General features: G+C 48.8%; 8 protein-coding genes and 2 non-coding genes across 10 annotated transcripts; 6 read left to right on the top strand and 4 right to left on the bottom strand.

Annotated features, from left to right (window-relative positions):
• Positions 1–267: 267 nt before the first annotated feature.
• BU24DRAFT_t30 lies at positions 268–352 on the top strand. The gene has a single exon. It is a non-coding gene; the product is annotated as a tRNA-Val (tRNA).
• Positions 353–400: 48 nt separating this feature from the next.
• BU24DRAFT_t31 lies at positions 401–481 on the top strand. The gene has a single exon. It is a non-coding gene; the product is annotated as a tRNA-Ser (tRNA).
• Positions 482–760: 279 nt separating this feature from the next.
• On the top strand, positions 761–1,977 carry BU24DRAFT_448897 (trypsin-like serine protease; the record flags this gene model as incomplete). Its single annotated transcript, XM_033530919.1, has 2 exons — positions 761–1,254; positions 1,333–1,977. Exons 1-2 carry the CDS (start codon positions 874–876, stop codon positions 1,975–1,977), a joined length of 1,026 nt encoding a protein of 341 aa, XP_033385498.1. The 5' UTR covers positions 761–873.
• Positions 1,978–2,050: 73 nt separating this feature from the next.
• On the bottom strand, positions 2,051–4,032 carry BU24DRAFT_344157 (putative MFS multidrug transporter; the record flags this gene model as incomplete). Its single annotated transcript, XM_033523393.1, has 9 exons — positions 2,051–2,448; positions 2,499–2,577; positions 2,628–2,644; positions 2,706–2,789; positions 2,837–2,903; positions 2,955–3,157; positions 3,210–3,260; positions 3,311–3,756; positions 3,812–4,032. The coding sequence occupies 9 exons, from the start codon at positions 4,030–4,032 to the stop codon at positions 2,051–2,053; spliced, it is 1,566 nt and encodes a 521-aa protein (XP_033385497.1).
• An 898-nt stretch (positions 4,033–4,930) lies between these two features.
• BU24DRAFT_431968 (diphthamide biosynthesis protein 1) lies at positions 4,931–6,392 on the top strand (the record flags this gene model as incomplete). The annotated part of the gene is made up of 2 exons (XM_033529900.1): positions 4,931–5,111; positions 5,170–6,392. The coding sequence occupies 2 exons, from the start codon at positions 4,931–4,933 to the stop codon at positions 6,390–6,392; spliced, it is 1,404 nt and encodes a 467-aa protein (XP_033385496.1).
• Positions 6,393–7,209: 817 nt separating this feature from the next.
• Positions 7,210–9,008, bottom strand: BU24DRAFT_448894 (uncharacterized protein; the record flags this gene model as incomplete). The annotated part of the gene is made up of 2 exons (XM_033530918.1): positions 7,210–8,714; positions 8,897–9,008. 2 exons carry the CDS (start codon positions 9,006–9,008, stop codon positions 7,210–7,212), a joined length of 1,617 nt encoding a protein of 538 aa, XP_033385495.1.
• Positions 9,009–10,999: 1,991 nt separating this feature from the next.
• On the top strand, positions 11,000–12,431 carry BU24DRAFT_420182 (40S ribosomal protein-like protein S8). Its single transcript, XM_033527418.1, has 6 exons — positions 11,000–11,043; positions 11,343–11,367; positions 11,423–11,491; positions 11,571–11,665; positions 11,718–11,798; positions 11,985–12,431. The coding sequence occupies exons 2-6, from the start codon at positions 11,363–11,365 to the stop codon at positions 12,341–12,343; spliced, it is 609 nt and encodes a 202-aa protein (XP_033385494.1). The 5' UTR covers positions 11,000–11,043; positions 11,343–11,362; the 3' UTR covers positions 12,344–12,431.
• A 99-nt stretch (positions 12,432–12,530) lies between these two features.
• On the bottom strand, positions 12,531–13,760 carry BU24DRAFT_420180 (uncharacterized protein). Its single transcript, XM_033527417.1, has one exon. The coding sequence runs from the start codon at positions 13,717–13,719 to the stop codon at positions 12,922–12,924; it is 798 nt and encodes a 265-aa protein (XP_033385493.1). The 5' UTR covers positions 13,720–13,760; the 3' UTR covers positions 12,531–12,921.
• A 1,219-nt stretch (positions 13,761–14,979) lies between these two features.
• BU24DRAFT_366735 (OSCP-domain-containing protein) lies at positions 14,980–15,998 on the top strand (the record flags this gene model as incomplete). Its single annotated transcript, XM_033524316.1, has 3 exons — positions 14,980–15,165; positions 15,286–15,603; positions 15,680–15,998. 3 exons carry the CDS (start codon positions 14,980–14,982, stop codon positions 15,884–15,886), a joined length of 711 nt encoding a protein of 236 aa, XP_033385492.1. The 3' UTR covers positions 15,887–15,998.
• Positions 15,999–16,689: 691 nt separating this feature from the next.
• On the bottom strand, positions 16,690–17,847 carry BU24DRAFT_460228 (uncharacterized protein; the record flags this gene model as incomplete). The annotated part of the gene is made up of 1 exon (XM_033531805.1): positions 16,690–17,847. One exon carries the CDS (start codon positions 17,845–17,847, stop codon positions 16,690–16,692), a length of 1,158 nt encoding a protein of 385 aa, XP_033385491.1.
• Positions 17,848–18,371: the final 524 nt, after the last annotated feature.

Below are 18,371 nucleotides of genomic sequence, written 5' to 3'. Positions count from 1 at the left end.
TGACTTGCGCTCCCTACTTTCGCTGTTGGCAATCACTGGCGCTAAACTATTAGTGCTTGCCTGTCTGGCCTAGACTTCTTCCAATGATCTGCCACTGAGTCCGAAATTGGCGATCTCGCTAGATAATTTTTCTCACACAGACTCATTGCCCGACCTGCAACCCTTTGCGAGAATGCCTTGAGTGAACGATTGAGTATCAATTTCTGTTTGCTACACTTTTGACTACTATATATCTTGACTAAGTTTCAAAATCTTCATCAATCAAATGGCTCGGTGGTGTAGTTGGTTATCACGTCAGTCTAACATTCGATTAGCACACTGAAGGTCCCGAGTTCAAACCTCGGCTGAGTCACTAAATCTTGAGGATGAGAGTCCTTTAAGATCTTTCAAGACCCCTTTCGGCGTGGTGGCGGAGTGGTTATCGCGCAAGACTAGAAATCTTGTTCCTTCGGGAGCGTCAGTTCGAATCTGGCCCACGTCGTATCTTTTTTTGCCTTTGCAATCAATGTCTTGTCAAGATATCTCAATCAAATGGGTATTTGGCATAGGTTTTTTTTTGGCTCATGCATTGCTTGGATGTGGAACTTGGTCTATGTATAACAACAGTATATAGATATATTTTGGCCTAGTTGTAAATACACTGTTAGTGCAGCTATCGATTGACACAGCCACCAACCACCATTATAAAATATCTGCCGAAAGAGATGGCTGCCTAATGCCTTGCTTTCTTTCCCTATAAAACCTTTTCTATGAGAGTGATGAGTTCCGCGCTTGTATATTTTCCGACTTTGTCTGCTACCACATCTATCCACATTCCGTTTATCCCCATCGTGAATCGTACCTGGAAAGAACTTACAAGCACCGCAATTTACCATGGCAACTAATATTACTTTGCCGCTGCGGAGGAGTGCTCGACACCAAAAGCAGAGGGTCGAGCAAAATATCGAAGAAGATTCTGAGAACAAAATTGCCACAAATGTATCATCTGCCTCACAATCTAGCACCAACAGCGAGGAGCCTTTCACGACAATTCTTCGCAGCAATGCAATTGATGTGATCCCGTGGAAGCTTCCGACCCAACTTCCTGGTCTCAAAGGGAAAGCTCGCAAACTGCTTGATCATAAGCGACAGGCACTTACAAAACGAGAGACCGGTGTGCACGGTCTCTTAAGTTACTGCTCGCCATCCTCTACTTCATATTCACAACTGAGATTAGCTGTTGATGCTACACTAATATTCGCTCAAGAAGCAGCTGTAAGTTGGTTGAAATATATATGATTATGCTAGTCAAATTGAATGTATACACGGATCGATGATGTTGACTCTCTCCAGGGGACTGCTGTTTGCATATCTTCAAGTGGTCTTTTATTGACATGCTCACATTGTGTTGCCGAAACCGAGGATGAGCTTGATATGGAAAAAGTATCTTGGCTTATTTTTGCCTCCGGCCGTGTCGTGCAAGCAAAACCTATCAAATGGGATTCTAAACGTGACCTTGCCCTCCTTCAAGTAGTGGCGGCCCAGTCGCTCAACGAAGAAAGTGCACAGTCAACGGCGGAACCCAACTTCCCTTTCATCTCTCTCACCTCTATTGCTCCATCACTCAGGGCTCGTCTACTCTGCATTGGACACCCAGGTGCTGAGGATCTGGAGCTTGCACAAAAAGGAGTGCCAACAGGATATGATGTCTTACATATCAGCGAAGGCAGATACAGAGGGATCGCCAAAGGACAGGATGTGCATGACAATAGCGAAATCGGGGCGTTGATGCACGATTGTTGGACGTACTGGGGACATTCAGGTGCACCTCTCGTAGATGAAAAGCGTGGCGAGTTGGTTGGCTTGCACTCTAGTTGGGATGATCAGACTGGGATGAGAAGGGGTGTGGCATGGGAAGCTATTGAAGCCTTTTGGAAGGGATTCATCGACGAGGCTCTGAGTAAAAATATTATAAAGCCGAGCACAGGAGGGAAATAGAGTATTGGAAAATAAGATCAGAGAGGTTAATTACTGGACCAGAAGTGGTGATAGGGGTATCCATTGGAGACTTTTACACATCGACCGGATACTTTTTCCTAATATAACCACCCCATTTTAAGAACATGAATGGAACAGGTGTGACGGCAATAGTTACAAATCCTAAGAGACTATTGCCCCATCCCATTCCTAGACTCTCGTAGACTTTAGGGCCAATCAGTGGCAAGAAGGCGCCGAAAACACTTCTCAAGCATACCAATGCAGCAACTGCGGAGGCGGCAGTGGTCAGGAAGGCGTCGACCATGTATGTCTGACACGGAACGAAGATCCCTAGTATGCCAAAGCCGTACAGTATGAAGGAGAGACATGGAACAATCCAGTGTATATTCTGTCTGGCAGTCCAGCCGTAGATGAAGAGGGAGACGGGCATGAATGGGGCAAAATAGATGGTTGTTGCGAGACGCATTTCGGCTGCTCATGTCAGAAGCTACTTTAGCGGAGAACTATATGAAGATACTTACGCTCGAAAACACCACCATTCCTTTCGCGCAGGCAAACAACAGTGCGATCGTTGTACTTCATGATGAAACCTAAAGCAATCTGTTCGTGTTACTAAGATTGTCAGCCAGATATTGATATGATAAACTTACAAACATGCCTAAGCCAACTATCTAATGGTTAGCAGAGATACGTGTAGAAAGCTTATGAATACAAGTAAAATGACCTACGTCCGAGATATGCGAGCCCAGTGTACTGTATACCAAAGTCGTATGTATCTTGAAAGACGTCGGGTATAGAAGTGAATAACAAATCTTTTCAGTTCAGCTTGCGCCGGAATCCTTGCCCAGGGTTTACTCACATAAAGTACCATAGACAATGCTGACATACAACGAGATAAGGAATGCTATGGGTGACCTAAAGAGAAACTATAACCACAGTTAGGAACGTGGCCCTGTGTTGTGAATACTTCAAAATACCTTGATTGGGCGAACAATGCTTCGCGTAAGGATAGCTCGCGGAGGCAGAGGCATTTCTAATTGAGACCGCAAATCATCGCGGCCAAGTTCTTTCTTTAATCGATTCGTCTTCTTCTGAAGAATAGTAGGATGATTGGACTCTTTCATGAGAAATATCATAAAGATGTTGAGTGGTCCACTTGCCATGAGGAGAATCCAGTAAGCTTTCCGGTGTCAGCTATTATTGTAGGTAATAGAAGCCTGCACATGACATACCCCAACGCCATCCAAGGTGCTGTGATATGAATCCTCCTGCAATTGGACCCACTGTCTAGGTGTTAGGTCTGCAAAAGAAGAAGTGGGCATATGACACGTACCTATAGGGGCCAACGAGGGTGTTCCGATCACAACGGACGATACTGCAGCACGCTCGTGTACTCGGAAAGCATCTCCTATCACAGCTGAAACAATTGTCATTACTGCCGAGCCTCCTATTCCAGATAGAAGACGCATGATGATCAGACTCGGCATGTTCGGTGCAAAGCTACATCCAAGAATGAAAAGATTGAAGAATGCACTTGAAGCATTGATTACGGGAACACGACCATACATCTCTGATAAAGGTGCTAGGAACAAAGGTCCAACAGCATAACCAAGGACGAAGATGGAGATCATGAGAGTTCCGAGGGTCCTTGAGCTTATTCCATACTCATCGAGAGTCAATGATGTTCCCGGTGCACACAAGGAAGACATCATAGGTGAAAAGGTTGACATGGAGCCCATCCAAAACATAAGCATCCATTTCTTTTTCAAAGTCCAATTCCTGTAGCAAATTAAAATCTGATCAATTCTCGTGTCCGGCTGAAGAAGACACATACTGTGGGTTTTCAGGATCTTCAGCATTTTCCCAACCAACGAGTCCATTCTCCAAGTCCATCAACACGAGAGCCCGGTCTCCGCTCGTAGAGGTAGCCGGATTCGACTTCTCGCCCCGTATACTATCGCTATCTGTGGCGGGCAGTGCTACGATATCTTCGTTCACGCCACCGGGCAAACTATGCTCTGAGCCATGTTTGACTCTAGGCTTCTCATCAGGCATGTTGTATGGCCTGGAAAAGAGTCTGTGCCTTTACTCATAATAAGAGTGAAAGACGGAGTATACAAGGGCCACAGGGGCAAGGCACAAACCACAGAAACGATTGCAGCGGGGTTAATCAAAGCAGCTCGGCCGAAGGATGACTGTTACTCGATTTTGCGAGGTAGCGAACGTAAAGTTTGCATGAAATTGGAGATGGGTGGTGTATGGGAGCTTAACTGTTGGAACATCGTCATTACGGAAAATGACAACCGATGCTAGAAAATTGGCGGAAAACCATTATCCACAACTTTTCCTCGGTCACATTAGGCCTTTGGCGTGTAGCTAATTTCAAACATAAGTGTTCTAAAGCTCTACGTAAGTAATTTTTGGTTCATTGGCTATACTCGCTCCATTATGTAGTAAACAGATCAAACTTTGTGAAGAAGATCGCATTGAAGACATGTCGCACATATGATTCAGACAGTGATATTGCATCCATCAGGCGAAAGATCAATCGAGAATTAGCCGCTACAATCTCGACTCATCTTCAAGCGATGAGGAATCGGAAGAAAGGGAGAATGCATAAATGGGTTCGTTCGCGTGAATCTTCACAAGTGGACTTCGCGTGATCACATGATCCATGTTTCATAGAACTGGACATTGACGCATTAAACCAACATCATCCTATCGAAATTGCAATTCAATACGTACTGGAGTTCTTGAAAACTACTGAGTTACAGGCAAATATATAATGAGTAATTTACGCAATGTTGGTATTATTCACTATGGGGAACTGTAGACCACTGCAACAGGTATTTGAGAGGCGGAACTTTTTTTTGAGCCCCGCCATGCCCGCAACGGATGTCCCATCATCATCACCATCACCCCACCACCAACTGACGACGGATCGCTCGAAAAAATGGAGGAAGACAGGGCAGCGACTAATCTTGGCCCTGAGTTAGAGAATGACATTACAGAAGAGCCTCCTGTTGTGTCCAAGCAGCCGAAGCGTCGCTTTGTGGGGCGAAAGGCCGCTGGGGTCGCAACTGAGCAAGCATCAGATCCAAATGCAAATATCGAAGATAGTAGTGCTATACAAGGTTCGAAGACTTGTTGAAACCCCTTTTATGCCCTTCATAGTGCTAACATCGAATATAGTTGCTCAACCACGACGCAGCGCCCGCGCTTTGAATGCCATACCCGAGTCCATCCTCCACGACAAAGACATAAACGATGCAATCGCGTTGCTCCCGCCTAACTATAATTTCGAGATCCACAAGTGTATACACCGTATCCGATCGTCGGGCGCGAAATCCATTGCCCTACAATTTCCTGAAGGCCTTCTCCTTTTCGCGACCACCATTTCCGATATCCTCACACAATTCTGTCCGGGTACGACCACGCTGATAATGGGGGATGTGACCTACGGAGCATGCTGTATAGATGACTTCACAGCTCGTGCATTGGGCTGTGATCTGCTCATACACTACGCTCATAGTTGTCTGATACCAGTGGCCGTGACAAAAATCGCAACTCTATACATATTTGTTGCAATCAGTATTGATACCCAACATCTTCTCAACACCATAACTCAGAATTTCCCAACGGGAAAGACAATAGCCCTGGTTGGTACTATTCAATTCAACGCCACTATCCATGGAATCGTATCTATCCTTCGCCGTGAGGGCTACAATCCAATCGTTCCACAAATCGCGCCGCTTTCGAAAGGAGAGATTTTAGGTTGTACATCACCTTCGATGGCCATAAAGCCTGGCCAGTTTGATGCGAAAGGCAGGGAACAAGAAGTCCCTGATCTGCTACTATATCTAGGAGATGGCAGATTCCATCTTGAAAGTGCCATGATCGCCAATCCGTCCTTGCCAGCCTATCGATATGATCCTTACTCGCGGCGACTCACTCACGAAACTTACGAACATGAATCTCTTTACTCTTTGCGACGTACAGCGATTCTCACTGCTCGTAAGGCACGTACATGGGGAATTATACTTGGCTCTCTTGGCCGCCAGGGAAATCCGCACACATTGACACTCATCGAAAAAGAATTGAAGCGCCAAGGGCTCAAATCCGTAAATCTGCTATTGTCGGAGATTTTCCCCGGTAAATTGGGAATGATGTCGGACGTCGAAGCCTGGGTACAGATTGCGTGCCCACGATTAAGTATTGACTGGGGATATGCATTCCCCCGACCTCTTCTAAGTCCTTACGAGGCCCTGGTTGCGTTAGGCGTGAAAGATGCGCCGTGGTTAGAAGAGGAAGATCCTGGGCAGAAAATTGAGCAAAGGAGAAATCTATACCCAATGGACTTTTACGCGCGGGAGGGCCTGGGCAGGACAACACTTGCGCATGTCCAAGCGAGTTGAGCCGGATCGCTCACTCTTGGAACATCCCATCAAAATCATAATGTTTCTATATGGCGCCATAGATACCCGGGAAACTTTAGGAAACTCTGAGGCACGAAAATCTTGAATAAATGCATTACCGTCACACCTCCAGTCTTGTTGGACCTAGGTCTCTGTATGGTCTTTCCCGGTCTATCAAACGTAAACGTACACATCTACAGTGTCGAATTTGTCTGCTAGTGAAGCGATGTAGCAACATCTAGGTATCTGACCATTGCCCCCTACACTCACTCGTTGAACGGGTTAGGGACCTGAGAGAATGCAGACCGGCGGATACCAGCAGACATTCCGGGCCAAGCGACAGTCCCATCGTTTTGATAGGCCTCTTCCCATTGCTGGGGTCAATCTGAAGCCTCCCCTACGGAACCATTCTCGCAGTTTGTCACAAGTGATGGTTAGCAGTTGGGAATCCGTGCATGGCTATATGGAACTCCAGCGTTTCCCTTTAAGATTGATCTAGCCACGCCAGAAAAGTGGTGTGGCGCTTTCTTATTGGGGTAGCTCATGGCATTTTTGAAGGCAAAATTATTGTATAAACAGCTTAACTATCACTAATGAAGGGTCTAAATGCATAGTCAGACGATCGGGAACCTGTTCCAGATATATACAATTCCTTTAATCTATTCTTGTAATGGCATCAACTGCCCAATGCTAATGCCTTGGTGTGATATGAATCCTTCAAATAAATATATACTGTCACCGTGAATTGGGTATTCTTCATAATACATGATCTGCAGTTTTGGGTTCATAGCAAATTGACTTGCGTGTGAGAACTTACTCAGAGCCACACGGTCAACCAGCCGAGCGCTATAACAAACATCACGAAAATGCCTTCTGGCCATCCGTGGGCGTCTATTGTTGTTGGTACACGGATCACATTGGCAGCGCTGCCCGTTGGAAAAGGCAATGGAACACCTCCATCTGACGTCGCCCCCACTCCATTGCCTCCACCCCCGAAACCGCCCCCCCGAGTCAGTGTGACTATCGTCGTGACTGGAGCCAGTGTGCTCTGTGAGCCTTGAATGACAGCAACTGTGCCGTACGGTTCGAGACTAACGACTGTCCCAGAAACAGTCACCGGTGATCCCCCAGGAATGAGGGTTGTGCCCGGCGCGAGAACATAGTAGCCGGCCCGGTTCGCAGTAAACACTTGGTTATTCAGCGTCAGGAAAGGGTATTCGATAGTGGTATACACCGCGCCATAGACCTGAGCAATGGTGCTGGTAACGCCATTGATGACAATGGCTGTAGCGGATGGAGCCAGTGACACCGTACTTCCATCGACAGTAATAGGGGCACCTCCAGGCTGTAATGTTTGCCCTTCTATGATGTACTCAGATTGCGGATTTGCAGTAATGGTTTTGTCCCCAACGGTAACGGGCAGGAGCAATGGTGCTTCGGTGATTTGACTTTGCGGGACTTGTGGGGGGCTTGGGACGAACGGTAATGTAGTGGAATCGCCAACCACTATTGCCGTATGGCCCGATGATGTGTGAACTGCGATTGGTGTGTTGTCCACAATTACAGTTTGGCCTGCTCTTACTGTCGTGGAACCCCCAATAATGAAGTTCCCACTGGACGAGGGATCTTGGTCGACGATAACCGCCGATGTACCAGCAATGACAGTTGCCTTGTTAGGTGACGGGGTGGTAGAAGAGCCAGCATGTTCAGGTATGGGAGTAGAAGGCCAGTCAAACCAGCCCGTGGCGGGAACTTCGATTAATGGTGAGCAACCTTTGCACGATGCGGTTTTGGAGAAATTTGGTGCCGAAACCTCATGATGGCCATTAGGATTCCCTGGAGTTGTTTCGGCAGGTGGTATCGGTCGAACCCAGTTATCGGTCGATACCATCGAGGCGCTGGTCGTTGTCACTACATGAGTGCCGCTTGGCGATGGAGCTGCAGTTGGTATGAGACCTGGTAAGCTTCCAGAAGACAAGAATGTCGGTACCGGTTGTGAAGGTATCGGGTCTGATGGAATTGGGGCAGATGGTATCAGACTAGGTTGTGGGGGAGAGGATGTGATTTGTGGTACAGGCTGAGATGGAATGATTCCAGGTGGTCGCTGAGATGGTATTATCTCTGGAGGTGGTTGGGAAGGTATTATGCCTGGGGGAGATTGTGAAGGTATTAATCCTGGAGGAGACTGCGAAGGTATTATTCCTGGAGGAGGTTGAGAAGGGATGACTTCAGGGGGAGGTTGAGAAGGTATGATGCCTGGAGGCTGTGAGGGTATCAGGCCTTGAGGACGGGATTCGATAGGTGGTGCAGACGGTATGAGGCCTATAAATGTTAGAGTCAATTTCATGCTTCACCAGTGTCGTCTCTCCACAACCGGCCACGATATATACAGCGGATAAGAATGTTCAGAAGAATGGTCCTGCTTCCTCCTCGCTGTTTGACCTGGGTCCCGCATCTATGGGTCCCATGTACAGTGATTGTGAAACATTCTGTAAGACGCGTACCTCCTTGGGCCACGGCTGCAGTGCCTTGTGCCCATGATGTCCACAAACATAGTGACCACAACAGAGATTGTGTGGTGGGCCGGCAGGCAATTCTATGACGGTCTGCCGACATATTGGGATTGGGGAACAGGCAAACGAAATACACTGGCGGGAAAGACGGTCAAGACATCGACCACGAACAAAAGCGAGATTCTTACAGATAGTTAAGGAGAACACGTTCAATGAGCAGTATGTGCCCAGACTGTCTTGGGCCAAGGGTGTGCAATCAATACATAGTGAATGAGAAATCTCCGTCTTCCATCTCACGCTGCAATAACAAGCTGTCGGCTGATGATAGAAAGTCGAGTCGAGAACAACATTATATAGAGATTACATAGATTGCTATTTATTATTCCGGCATGATAATCTCGAAGAGGGGCACTGTCGAGTAGGATTATCCCGAGCATGGGGGGGTTTGGTGTTGCATGGGATAAATTACAAGCGAGCCAGATCGTGCTGTGATACGTCCTCCGATCGATCTCAAGGGCTTTACCCCGTGATATGTACATTAGCGAACTATGGCACCTTGATCGCTGTCTGAGTGGTCATGGAATCAATAGCTTCTACCAAACATTTGGTTGCGTGGCGGCGGGTGAAGAGATGATAGTTATGTATCAGATGAGACGCAAGTGCGAGCAAAGAGCCCGGCATATCATGGCCTGGTTGAACGGTAACAAGTGAGGAGCACGAACACTTACGAAAGGTGTAACAATTCTCTCTTCATTCTTCTATACATTGCGGTGCCCCGTTCTTTGATGTCTGTAACAAAATAATCTAGAGTTCGGTACAGCACTTAAAGCTGACTCTTTTAGCAACTTGTGAAACCCAGACTTTGCCCAGTCCATCAAAGGCTGATCTTTTTGGGCAGAACGGGAGCTTTTGTGAAATACTGGCGACGCCAATGCCCGGGTGCGGGCTTTCCGGACCGCTGGAAGGAATTACCAGACAATCAGCCGGTAGATAGTCCAATGATGGTGTGGGACAGGCCAGAAACGTTGCAAAGTCAGCATCGCAATCGACCAATTGATGGCACCTCGAGTTCACATGTCATTGGGTCTATCATGTCGCTGTCAGAGGGATGCGATTAAATAATGAGGAAGGGTTTGGACTATTTGTTGAAAATTCCATGAGAAGATTGAAATACGAGATATGTATTGGAGTGTACGGCGAACATCTCTCCACAGTCGCAGGCAAGGGAGGGAATTGATGTTTAGAGTATGCACTTGACCGTGATTGTGAAACTGTGTCGTTCTGTAGTAATGCTCCTACACGAATCCACACTTATTGAAATCAACAGTGTGTTCTACAGAGGATATACTGGGTGTTACTAGTACTCATGAAACTGCCTGTGGCTTGCTCCAGATTGGTAGGGCGCGTGTTGCCATCGCTGGCGTGTGGAGCGGTAAATGAAGCTTGGTGATTCTAGTTATTCGTAGTGACTCGCACTGCAATTGCATAATATTTCTAGACAGTAGCTTGTGCATGAGTTCTATGCCTTGCATGTAAGCAAGTCCCCAACGATCCGTATCCTACCATATACAACTGGCATTGGTGTCCTTGTGAGCACGTAGCTAATATTGGTGAGAAGGGGCAAGCGTCCTCTGTTCCGAGCAGATGCCGTGATTTGGATTATGGAAAAGTTCCGAGAGACTTCACCTTTAAGCCGACCCCAATGAGGTCGTGGTGTGAATCATGATGGCGGCTAAAGAAGAAAGTGGTAGATTTGCAGGTCAGCGTCGATTCTGGTGACATGAGACTGAAAGTGGACAACGACAAAGAGGCAAATGTTCCTGGAAGAAATGAGATGAAAACCGTGACCAATACATTAGAAGGTCGTGCAATGGTATCCGAACAATCGAGAGAACTAGAACACGATGTTCGATAATTTCTGTCTCTACTGTGCTGTCGTGACTGTGTAGATGCCAGATGGGAGGGTATAAGTGCAGTCCAAAACGAGACTAGCGCGGGGCTAGCATGTTTGTGGAAAGGCGTGGTATCCAGTAAGCGAGAAATCCCACCGAGTTTGAATTTGAGAACTTCGACTGTAGAACTTCCACGAGACCATCGACAACAACACACCCGATCGCCCAGAAGACCCCGACACGCAGGTTAGTACTCATCGTCAAACGTCGCATCGAAGCATCAAGCAGCACACGAGCTCGAGATCATAGCCAGCGGGCTTCTACCGTCGCTTTCTATATGTCCACCTTCCCACACCTTCCCACCAACCTCGACAGCGAAGCCGTAAATTTTCGACGACTGTCAATTGGGATATGGGGATATGGTTGTAAAAAAAGCTTCGGTGGTCGTACCATTAGGGATATCTCTTGCTACTTGTGCAAAGCTTGCATGCTGAACGATGGCGACCTTCTTTCTACCGCCAACATATGCTAACAGTCACATTTAGTCTTCTAGCCGAACGTAATCATGGGGTATTTGAACTCATAGTCCAAACGCATTGCATCTAGCATTGCTAACATCCCATAGTATCTCACGCGACACTCGCCATAAGCGAAGCGCCTCTGGTGCTAAGCGTGCCTACTACCGCAAGAAGAGGTATGCATAACCCAATCGCTCTTTGATTTCTTGAAAAAGAATCACTGCGCTTTTGAGACCCTTTGCTAAATCAGCGAAGGGCTTTCGAGAAGGGCCGCCAGCCCGCTGCCACCCGTATTGGTGCCAAGCGTATCCATCTTGTCCGCACCCGTGGTGGAAACCGCAAATTCCGAGGTCAGTACTATATGATTGTACTTCGTAGTTCTGTCAACTAACTCTTGACCAGCCCTCCGTCTCGACTCCGGTAACTTCTCCTGGGGTTCCGAGGGTGTCGCCAAGAAGACCCGTGTGATCGGTGTCGTCTACCGTACGTGAAATCCCTATATTCCGTCGTCTCTCGATCGCATGCACCATACAAGGCAGTCACAGGCAAACGACTTCCCGAGTGACGCATTTACTTATCTGCCATATACGTTGGATTGCATGTCGAACTGGAGACGAAAATCAACATTTTATCATCAATGTGCATACTAACAAACAATCTTTTCCTTAGACCCTTCCAACAACGAGCTCGTCCGCACAAACTCCCTCACCAAGTCTGCCGTCGTCCAGGTCGACGCCGCTCCTTTCCGTCAATGGTACGAGGCCCACTACGGTTCCTCTCTTGGCCGCAGGAGGCAGGCCAAGTCCGGCGAGAAGGAGGAGGACAAGAAGAAGTCCAAGAGCGTCGAGAAGAAGCAGGCCGACCGCTTCAAGGAGTCCGGCAAGGCCGAGTCCGCTCTCGAGCGCCAGTTCGAGGCCGGTCGTCTCTACGCCGTTGTCTCTTCCAGGCCCGGCCAGAGCGGTCGTGTCGATGGATACATCCTCGAGGGTGAAGAGCTCGCCTTCTACCAGCGTCTCCTCAGGAAGTAGAGGAATGTTTTTGGTAGGTCTCGGTGCATCGGTCGGGGCAAAAAATTGGGTCTTCATTTCGGTATCTGGTCTGCATAGTCTCAATGCCATGAATGAACCTGGCAGAGTAATGCCATTTCTCTAGATACCACGGATATGCAATCATGAAATCTGAATTACGTGATAAAGACGTTACCTCGCCATTGATCTGACCATTGCTTATTTTTCTTACTTTGAACGAACTACTTTCCTGAAGATCTATATCCCCTAATTCGATGCCACTTTACCTTTCTTCAGCTCATTGCCGAAAGGGAGTACTTGGCGAAACCATCATAGACACGACGGAATGATGTGCAGAATGCACTCGCCCTTTGCTCAAATTTCTCCCAGTGCTGTTTTCCGTGAAATCTTTTCCGTTAACTCAAATTCGATCCACCTACCTTAGCGGATAGGGAAGCCCGCTATTACTAGGCGCGATCCGCAACGTTCAAAACCGTCTCCGTCAAAAGTTCGAAGGCACTCTGCAAACATATCGAGTGCCCCACGTCAAAGAAGTGTCGTCTGACCCCGAGTGAAGGGGGTGGATTTGCGATACAAATTCAATAAGACCGTTTGAAATGGTTGAAGGCGTCTGTGATAGCGCTCTTGATCTCTGCCCGTCTGGTTAGTTCGTCACTGGCCACTAGAGTAGGCCGGTTGATGTTCGAATTCTTGTGGCCTTCAATGTATCTGTCGCCGATGAAGAGTGCCTTCAATTCAACCCATGACGGGACCGACTTCGAGATGCCTTGACAATTGTATGTCTCCTGCTGGAGAATGGCTTGGACACGCGCTACATACGTCGGCCAGTCTTCGCTACGAGCACGTGTGAACTGCTTCCCGTAGTTCTTGATGCTGCTTTCTAATTCCAGAACCAGGGTCAGCCTTTGTAGATTCCTGTAGCGGTTCTTCAGGTCTTTATGACCCCCTTTTAGAAGATAACCTAGGCCATAGACATGATGCGCGCAGATTGTGATGTTCTTGACGAATCTCGCATAGCCAGGCGGAAACAGGGGAACGGAGAAGTCAACTGGAGGGGATGTCTCCGGAGTGCGATTGAAGAGCTGGAACTCATTACATCCGTAGAAGACCTTTCGAGTCTCAGTGAAGACTTGCCGACTGACGCGAAGAATGGCGATATTGAAGGACTCGTGACGGTGGACTCGCGACTTCAAGCCGTCAACGGCAGTTTGAGTGAGCGCAAATGAGATCCCCGACAGCAACTCTCTGTGCTCAGCGAACACATAGGCACCGTCTTCCTTGGAGTGCACGGTCTGGTTTTGACGAAGACAGATCAGGCTCGGCACGGTAAGAAGATCTCCGTATATGATCTCTCTTACCTTCAATGGTAAACCCATGAAGTTGAATAGTTTGGAAGCTTGGATTGACTGAGATTTGCGATCAAGGCTTGGAGGTGCCGCATCAAAGTCTCCCTCGTTGCTGCAAGGGCTGATCGGCGGAGTCGGGAATGCTCTTTTTGGGCGCCGTAGAGGATTTTTGACATCATGAGTATGAGCCCCATAGATCGTCTTTATCTGCATATCCTCGAGCGGGCCACCAAATCCTCCATCAAGATATGCTGAGCTTCCTGCCGATGAGGCGAAATTTTGTTCTCCTTCTCCATCCAAGTCCAGCATTATTCTCTTCATCTCCCGCTCGTCGTCGTGCTCGCCACTGAAACGCACGCGCTTCGGAAGGCCTGCTGTGGGTGGAGGGGTGAGTAGCTGGGTAGCATTGACGTTGTCTGGTGTTTTCGCCCTTACAAAGGAAGCCATTGTGGAATGCTCAAGGGTAATGTTGCAGAGAGGCTCAGAACTGGCGATGTGGATGAAGGGCTTGAGAAGTCAAGTTGGACGAAGAAGCAATTGGACGACTTCATCTTATATAGAGAATCGGGGTGAAGGTGAACTGGCCATCGCAAAGAGTGATGCTCTCTCCTGTGTTCACCGCTTTATGAAGTGTTGGCAAGGGCAGGTGAAGGTGGGCGTTCATCATATGGCCGGTCGTTCACTGAATGTATCAAAATAGGATTCATCTACCTGAGAGTGAGAATTTCGATCTGCATAGGAGATGTACATGCATGTGTAGCGTCTGAGTTTTTATGTCTTCGCACCTGGGAGGGTACGAGGATACTGTACGATAGTAGCGAAAGGTGATTTCATTTTTTCGGTTTACTTGAATAGCTCTTTTCCAATAATTGAAGGCTTTTAATAAGATGAAGCCTCCCGAATGTTTACCTGAGCATGGCATGTAAAAGGTAAGAGAAGACAGTCCTGGAAGTAATTGGCGCTACTGTCAGTATATGCTTTCAGTCTCGGATCGATGTTGAGATCAGGTTTAGTATTCGTGTGCATTAATTGATATCAAATCTTGACTTTTGAAAGCGGTGAACTTCTTCAAATACGTAGGTTGTTGGGTACTCGATATTGGATTAAAGATATCACGGATGAAGCCGCGCACCCACGCACCAAATGACCCAAAGCTTGGGCCAGCAAAATCGAACTTCTTGCCAAGCCATTTTGCAGCCGACAATCGTCCAAACCTCACAACCTCCGGCCGCCCATCACCACCACCTCCCCCAGCTCCTCCATCCGCAATCCATCTCCTCTCCGCCCAAAATGTTCGCGAGCAGAGCTCTCACCACCGCTCTCCGAGCTGGTGCCCCCCGCGCACCCATTGTTGCCCGCGTCGCCGCCGTCCGAAGCTACGCAGCTGCTGCCCCAGCGGCGCCCGCCAGCACCAACACATCGACGAGACCTCCCGTTGCCCTCTTTGGCATTGATGGAACCTATGCTAGCGCTCTGGTACGACATGTCCATGGTCCATCCCGAGTCATGCCGAATGATTCGGAGATGGATTGTTTGCGCAATTGAAAGAATTGGACCATTCGCTGACAGTTATGATTTTTTTTCTCTTCCGTACAGTTCACTGCCGCCGCAAAGACCAGCACGCTCGAACCCACCGCCAAGTCTCTCGAGGCCCTCTCCAGCGTCTTCAAGAAGGATGCTAAGCTCGCCGAGGTCCTCTCCGCTCCCACTCTCAGCGCCGCGGACAAGGACCAGATCATTGCGGAATTGACCAAGCACATCGGTACCCAGGACAAGGAGGGTGTTGTCAAGAACTTCCTCTCCACGTTGGCTGAGAACAACCGATTGGGTGCCTTGGAGGGTGTCGTGGAGAAGTTCAGCATCTTGATGGGAGCACACAGGGGCGAGATCGAATTGACCGTCACAAGCGCTGCGGTATGTGGAGCTCTTGGCGTCGAGAGACCGAATCCCCAGATTGAAAGGACAACATGCTAACGTGAATGAACATCAGCCGCTCGACAACAAGACCCTCTCCCGCCTCGAGGCTGCCGTCCACAAGTCCGACTACGTTGCCAACGGCCAGAGACTCAAGGTCGTCTCCAAGGTCAACCCTGAGATCAAGGGTGGACTCGTCGTTGAGATTGGCGACCGTACCATTGATCTTTCCGTCTCCTCCAAGATGGCCAAGATGAACAAGCTCCTCAAGGACACTTTGTAAATATATACCACTCCTATATCTGGCGCGGTAGAGATGAATGTGACGGGTACTTGGGCTTGTGTACTTTAGAAGATTCGTGAAAAAGACAATCTGCAAATGTTCCACCACCCTTACTTGCGCGCCTCTGAGAACCAATCACCGCGGGAGACATTGTGATTTATTTTGATGCGTGAGACAACATGGTTTGTCTCGCTACGGCTCGAGCAATCCATCTGTTCCCGGTGGCCGAGTGCAGAGCTTAGCTGACTCAGGATGTCGACATTTCAATCCGCACGATGAACTCAGAACAAAGTAATATAATAATGTATACTCAATGATTGAAAATATTGACAGGAATCGTTAAGGTCGTAAAGCTCATGAACCTCTCATAATGCGTATGGCCGATTTGGCTCATGGCTTCAACATGCTGTAGCTATATCTACTACTAGAATTGCGAAGTGGGGGGAAATGAATAGGAAAAGGGGAGACGGGAGAGCAAACCAGAAAAAAAAAGGGAAAACAAAACCAATTGGCACATAGAACTCCTCCTCTGTTTGGAGCGGCATCACAAGCCCATCGTTGATAGCCAAGCCCCAGAGAGACTGAGCAACCTAACATGATGGGCCTAGGGGATATCAAAATGCCGCCCTCTTCGTATAAGCAATGGAACGCAAAAGAAATGTGTGTAAGTACTTTAAAATATCCTCCTCTTTGATATGTGATGATCTTCTTCCCCGGACATATTGACAATTAGCTTCCTCCCCGGCCCTCTCCCCTTCTTCACCTGGAAATCACTGGAGAGACACATATACCCCCTCTCTCTCTCATAACCCCACGTCATCGAGTCCGTTTAAGTAACTTTTTTGCGCTCTTTTGATGTCCCGGACGAATTGGATGCTTAGTCTCTTCAGGTTGTCTTTTTGGGCCTTCTCTAGGCTTAGCTCTTTGGCTTTGTTGATGGAGGCCACGGTGTCGGTAAGTGCTTGGACGGCCTCGTCTAGTTGTGCGTCGTAGTCGACCAGTGGATATCCGCGCATCTCGTCGGCCAGTTGGCGAAGTGCTTCTGCGTTTACGCATTGCTTGTTCACGCCCCGTTTCCCGCTGGGGACCTCGACCGGGTAGGTGAGGGCGTCGAAGTCGGTGATCTTGGTGGGGTCTTCCACGATGTTGGGATGTTCTGGCAAGTACTCCTGTCCCTGTGGCATGGTGAAGAAGCTGGCGTGTTCCGCCTGGCTGGGACGGATTCCCTTGCCGACGAGGTTGCTGACGAGTTGGGTGTTTGATCTCGTGTTTCGGGGCGATGCTGGTGACAACCCAAGGGTCTGGGTGCTTTCAGAGGAACTACCTCTTCTCTTCAACCGTGGAGTGGGTGTCGGACGTCCATTGGGGCTGTTGCGTGTCTTGCCGACCTTGGAGAGACTGGCGGCCGACGTCCTGGATCTCTTCCTACGGTGGCCTCCTCCCGGAGGAGGTTGGGGCAGGCCCGGTTCTATCTTGACTTGCACCTGGATGAACTCTCCTTGAGAGTCCTCGAGTGCCCTTTTGACAGACTCGGGCGACAGAGAGCGCTGATCCATGGGAAGATCAGAGCCATTCGCCCGAAGTTGAAATGCCCGTGTCAGGAATTGCTTGAACATCTCACGGGGGGCGGGGACACCAGGCGCGGGCGAGGAAGCGGCTGCTGCTACTGCTGCTGCTGCTGCTCCTCCTCCTGTCGGCCCTGATGATAATGTAATGATGGCTGATTCCCGCTCACTTGGCACAGGTTTAGAGGTAGACGACGGGCCCTTTCCAGGCTCATACGTCAATAACGTTGTGACGCTATCGTAACCTGTAGCTGCTATCGTGACCCTCCTCGTGGCTAACTCGGGCTTCAGTGGTGTTGACCTGCTGCTAGTTCCCGAAATAGTAAGCGAGCTGGCGCTTGCTTGGATCGGATTTTCACACAGCGACGACGGCGGCGGTGGGCGACCGTTCGGCATCGAATATCTATGAGGATGAAGATAATCGACACTTGGTCGCGGTCGCGCAGGGCCTCGAAGTAATTTTTCCGGTCACAGTGAGAGGTGAGCTCACGAACGTGAGGGGAGTGGAATTGTGTGGCGGACGCCTGACGGGTTCTGCACTGCAACGGGCAACGAACGACCTTGAACCTTTTTTTTCCCTCTTCCCCCTCCTTGGCGGTCAAAGAACGGTGTGTGACCTTTTTCGAGTGAGAGCGAAGTGGGAGGGAAGTGGGAGTTAAGTGGGATTGGATTATTGGATTATTGGGGGAGTGCAAGCCTGCAAGTGCAACTGCAAGGCAAGGCAAGGCCTGGCTGGGGGGAGAGACGGGGGGTGAAGAGGGGGACTATTCGATTTTTTTCTTGCTTTTCCCCCGCTCCGCTACTCTGTACCTAGGCAAAGTAACGTAACTTAACTTCTTAACCTACTCGTTCAGTCCTAAACTTCTTAACTACTGTACCTAAACCATGACCCACGGACGCTTCCGCGATCACGATCCAAG

The sequence above is a fragment of the Aaosphaeria arxii genome (genome assembly GCF_010015735.1).
Source record: "Aaosphaeria arxii CBS 175.79 unplaced genomic scaffold BU24scaffold_3, whole genome shotgun sequence".
In the NCBI taxonomy this organism is placed as follows: Eukaryota; Fungi; Ascomycota; class Dothideomycetes; order Pleosporales; genus Aaosphaeria; species Aaosphaeria arxii.
The sequence above is the reverse complement of the archived record's forward strand: the minus strand, read 5'-3'. Positions and strand labels throughout refer to the sequence as shown.

Coding starts and splice junctions, on each gene's coding strand:
- BU24DRAFT_420182 (XM_033527418.1), top strand. Junction 11,666..11,717: donor TGGAAACCGCAAATTCCGAG/GTCAGTACTATA, acceptor ACTCTTGACCAG/CCCTCCGTCTCGACTCCGGT. Junction 11,799..11,984: donor TGTGATCGGTGTCGTCTACC/GTACGTGAAATC, acceptor TCTTTTCCTTAG/ACCCTTCCAACAACGAGCTC.
- BU24DRAFT_420180 (XM_033527417.1), bottom strand. CDS start 13,719: ATGGGTTTACCATTGAAGGTAAGAGAGATCATATACGGAGATCTTCTT.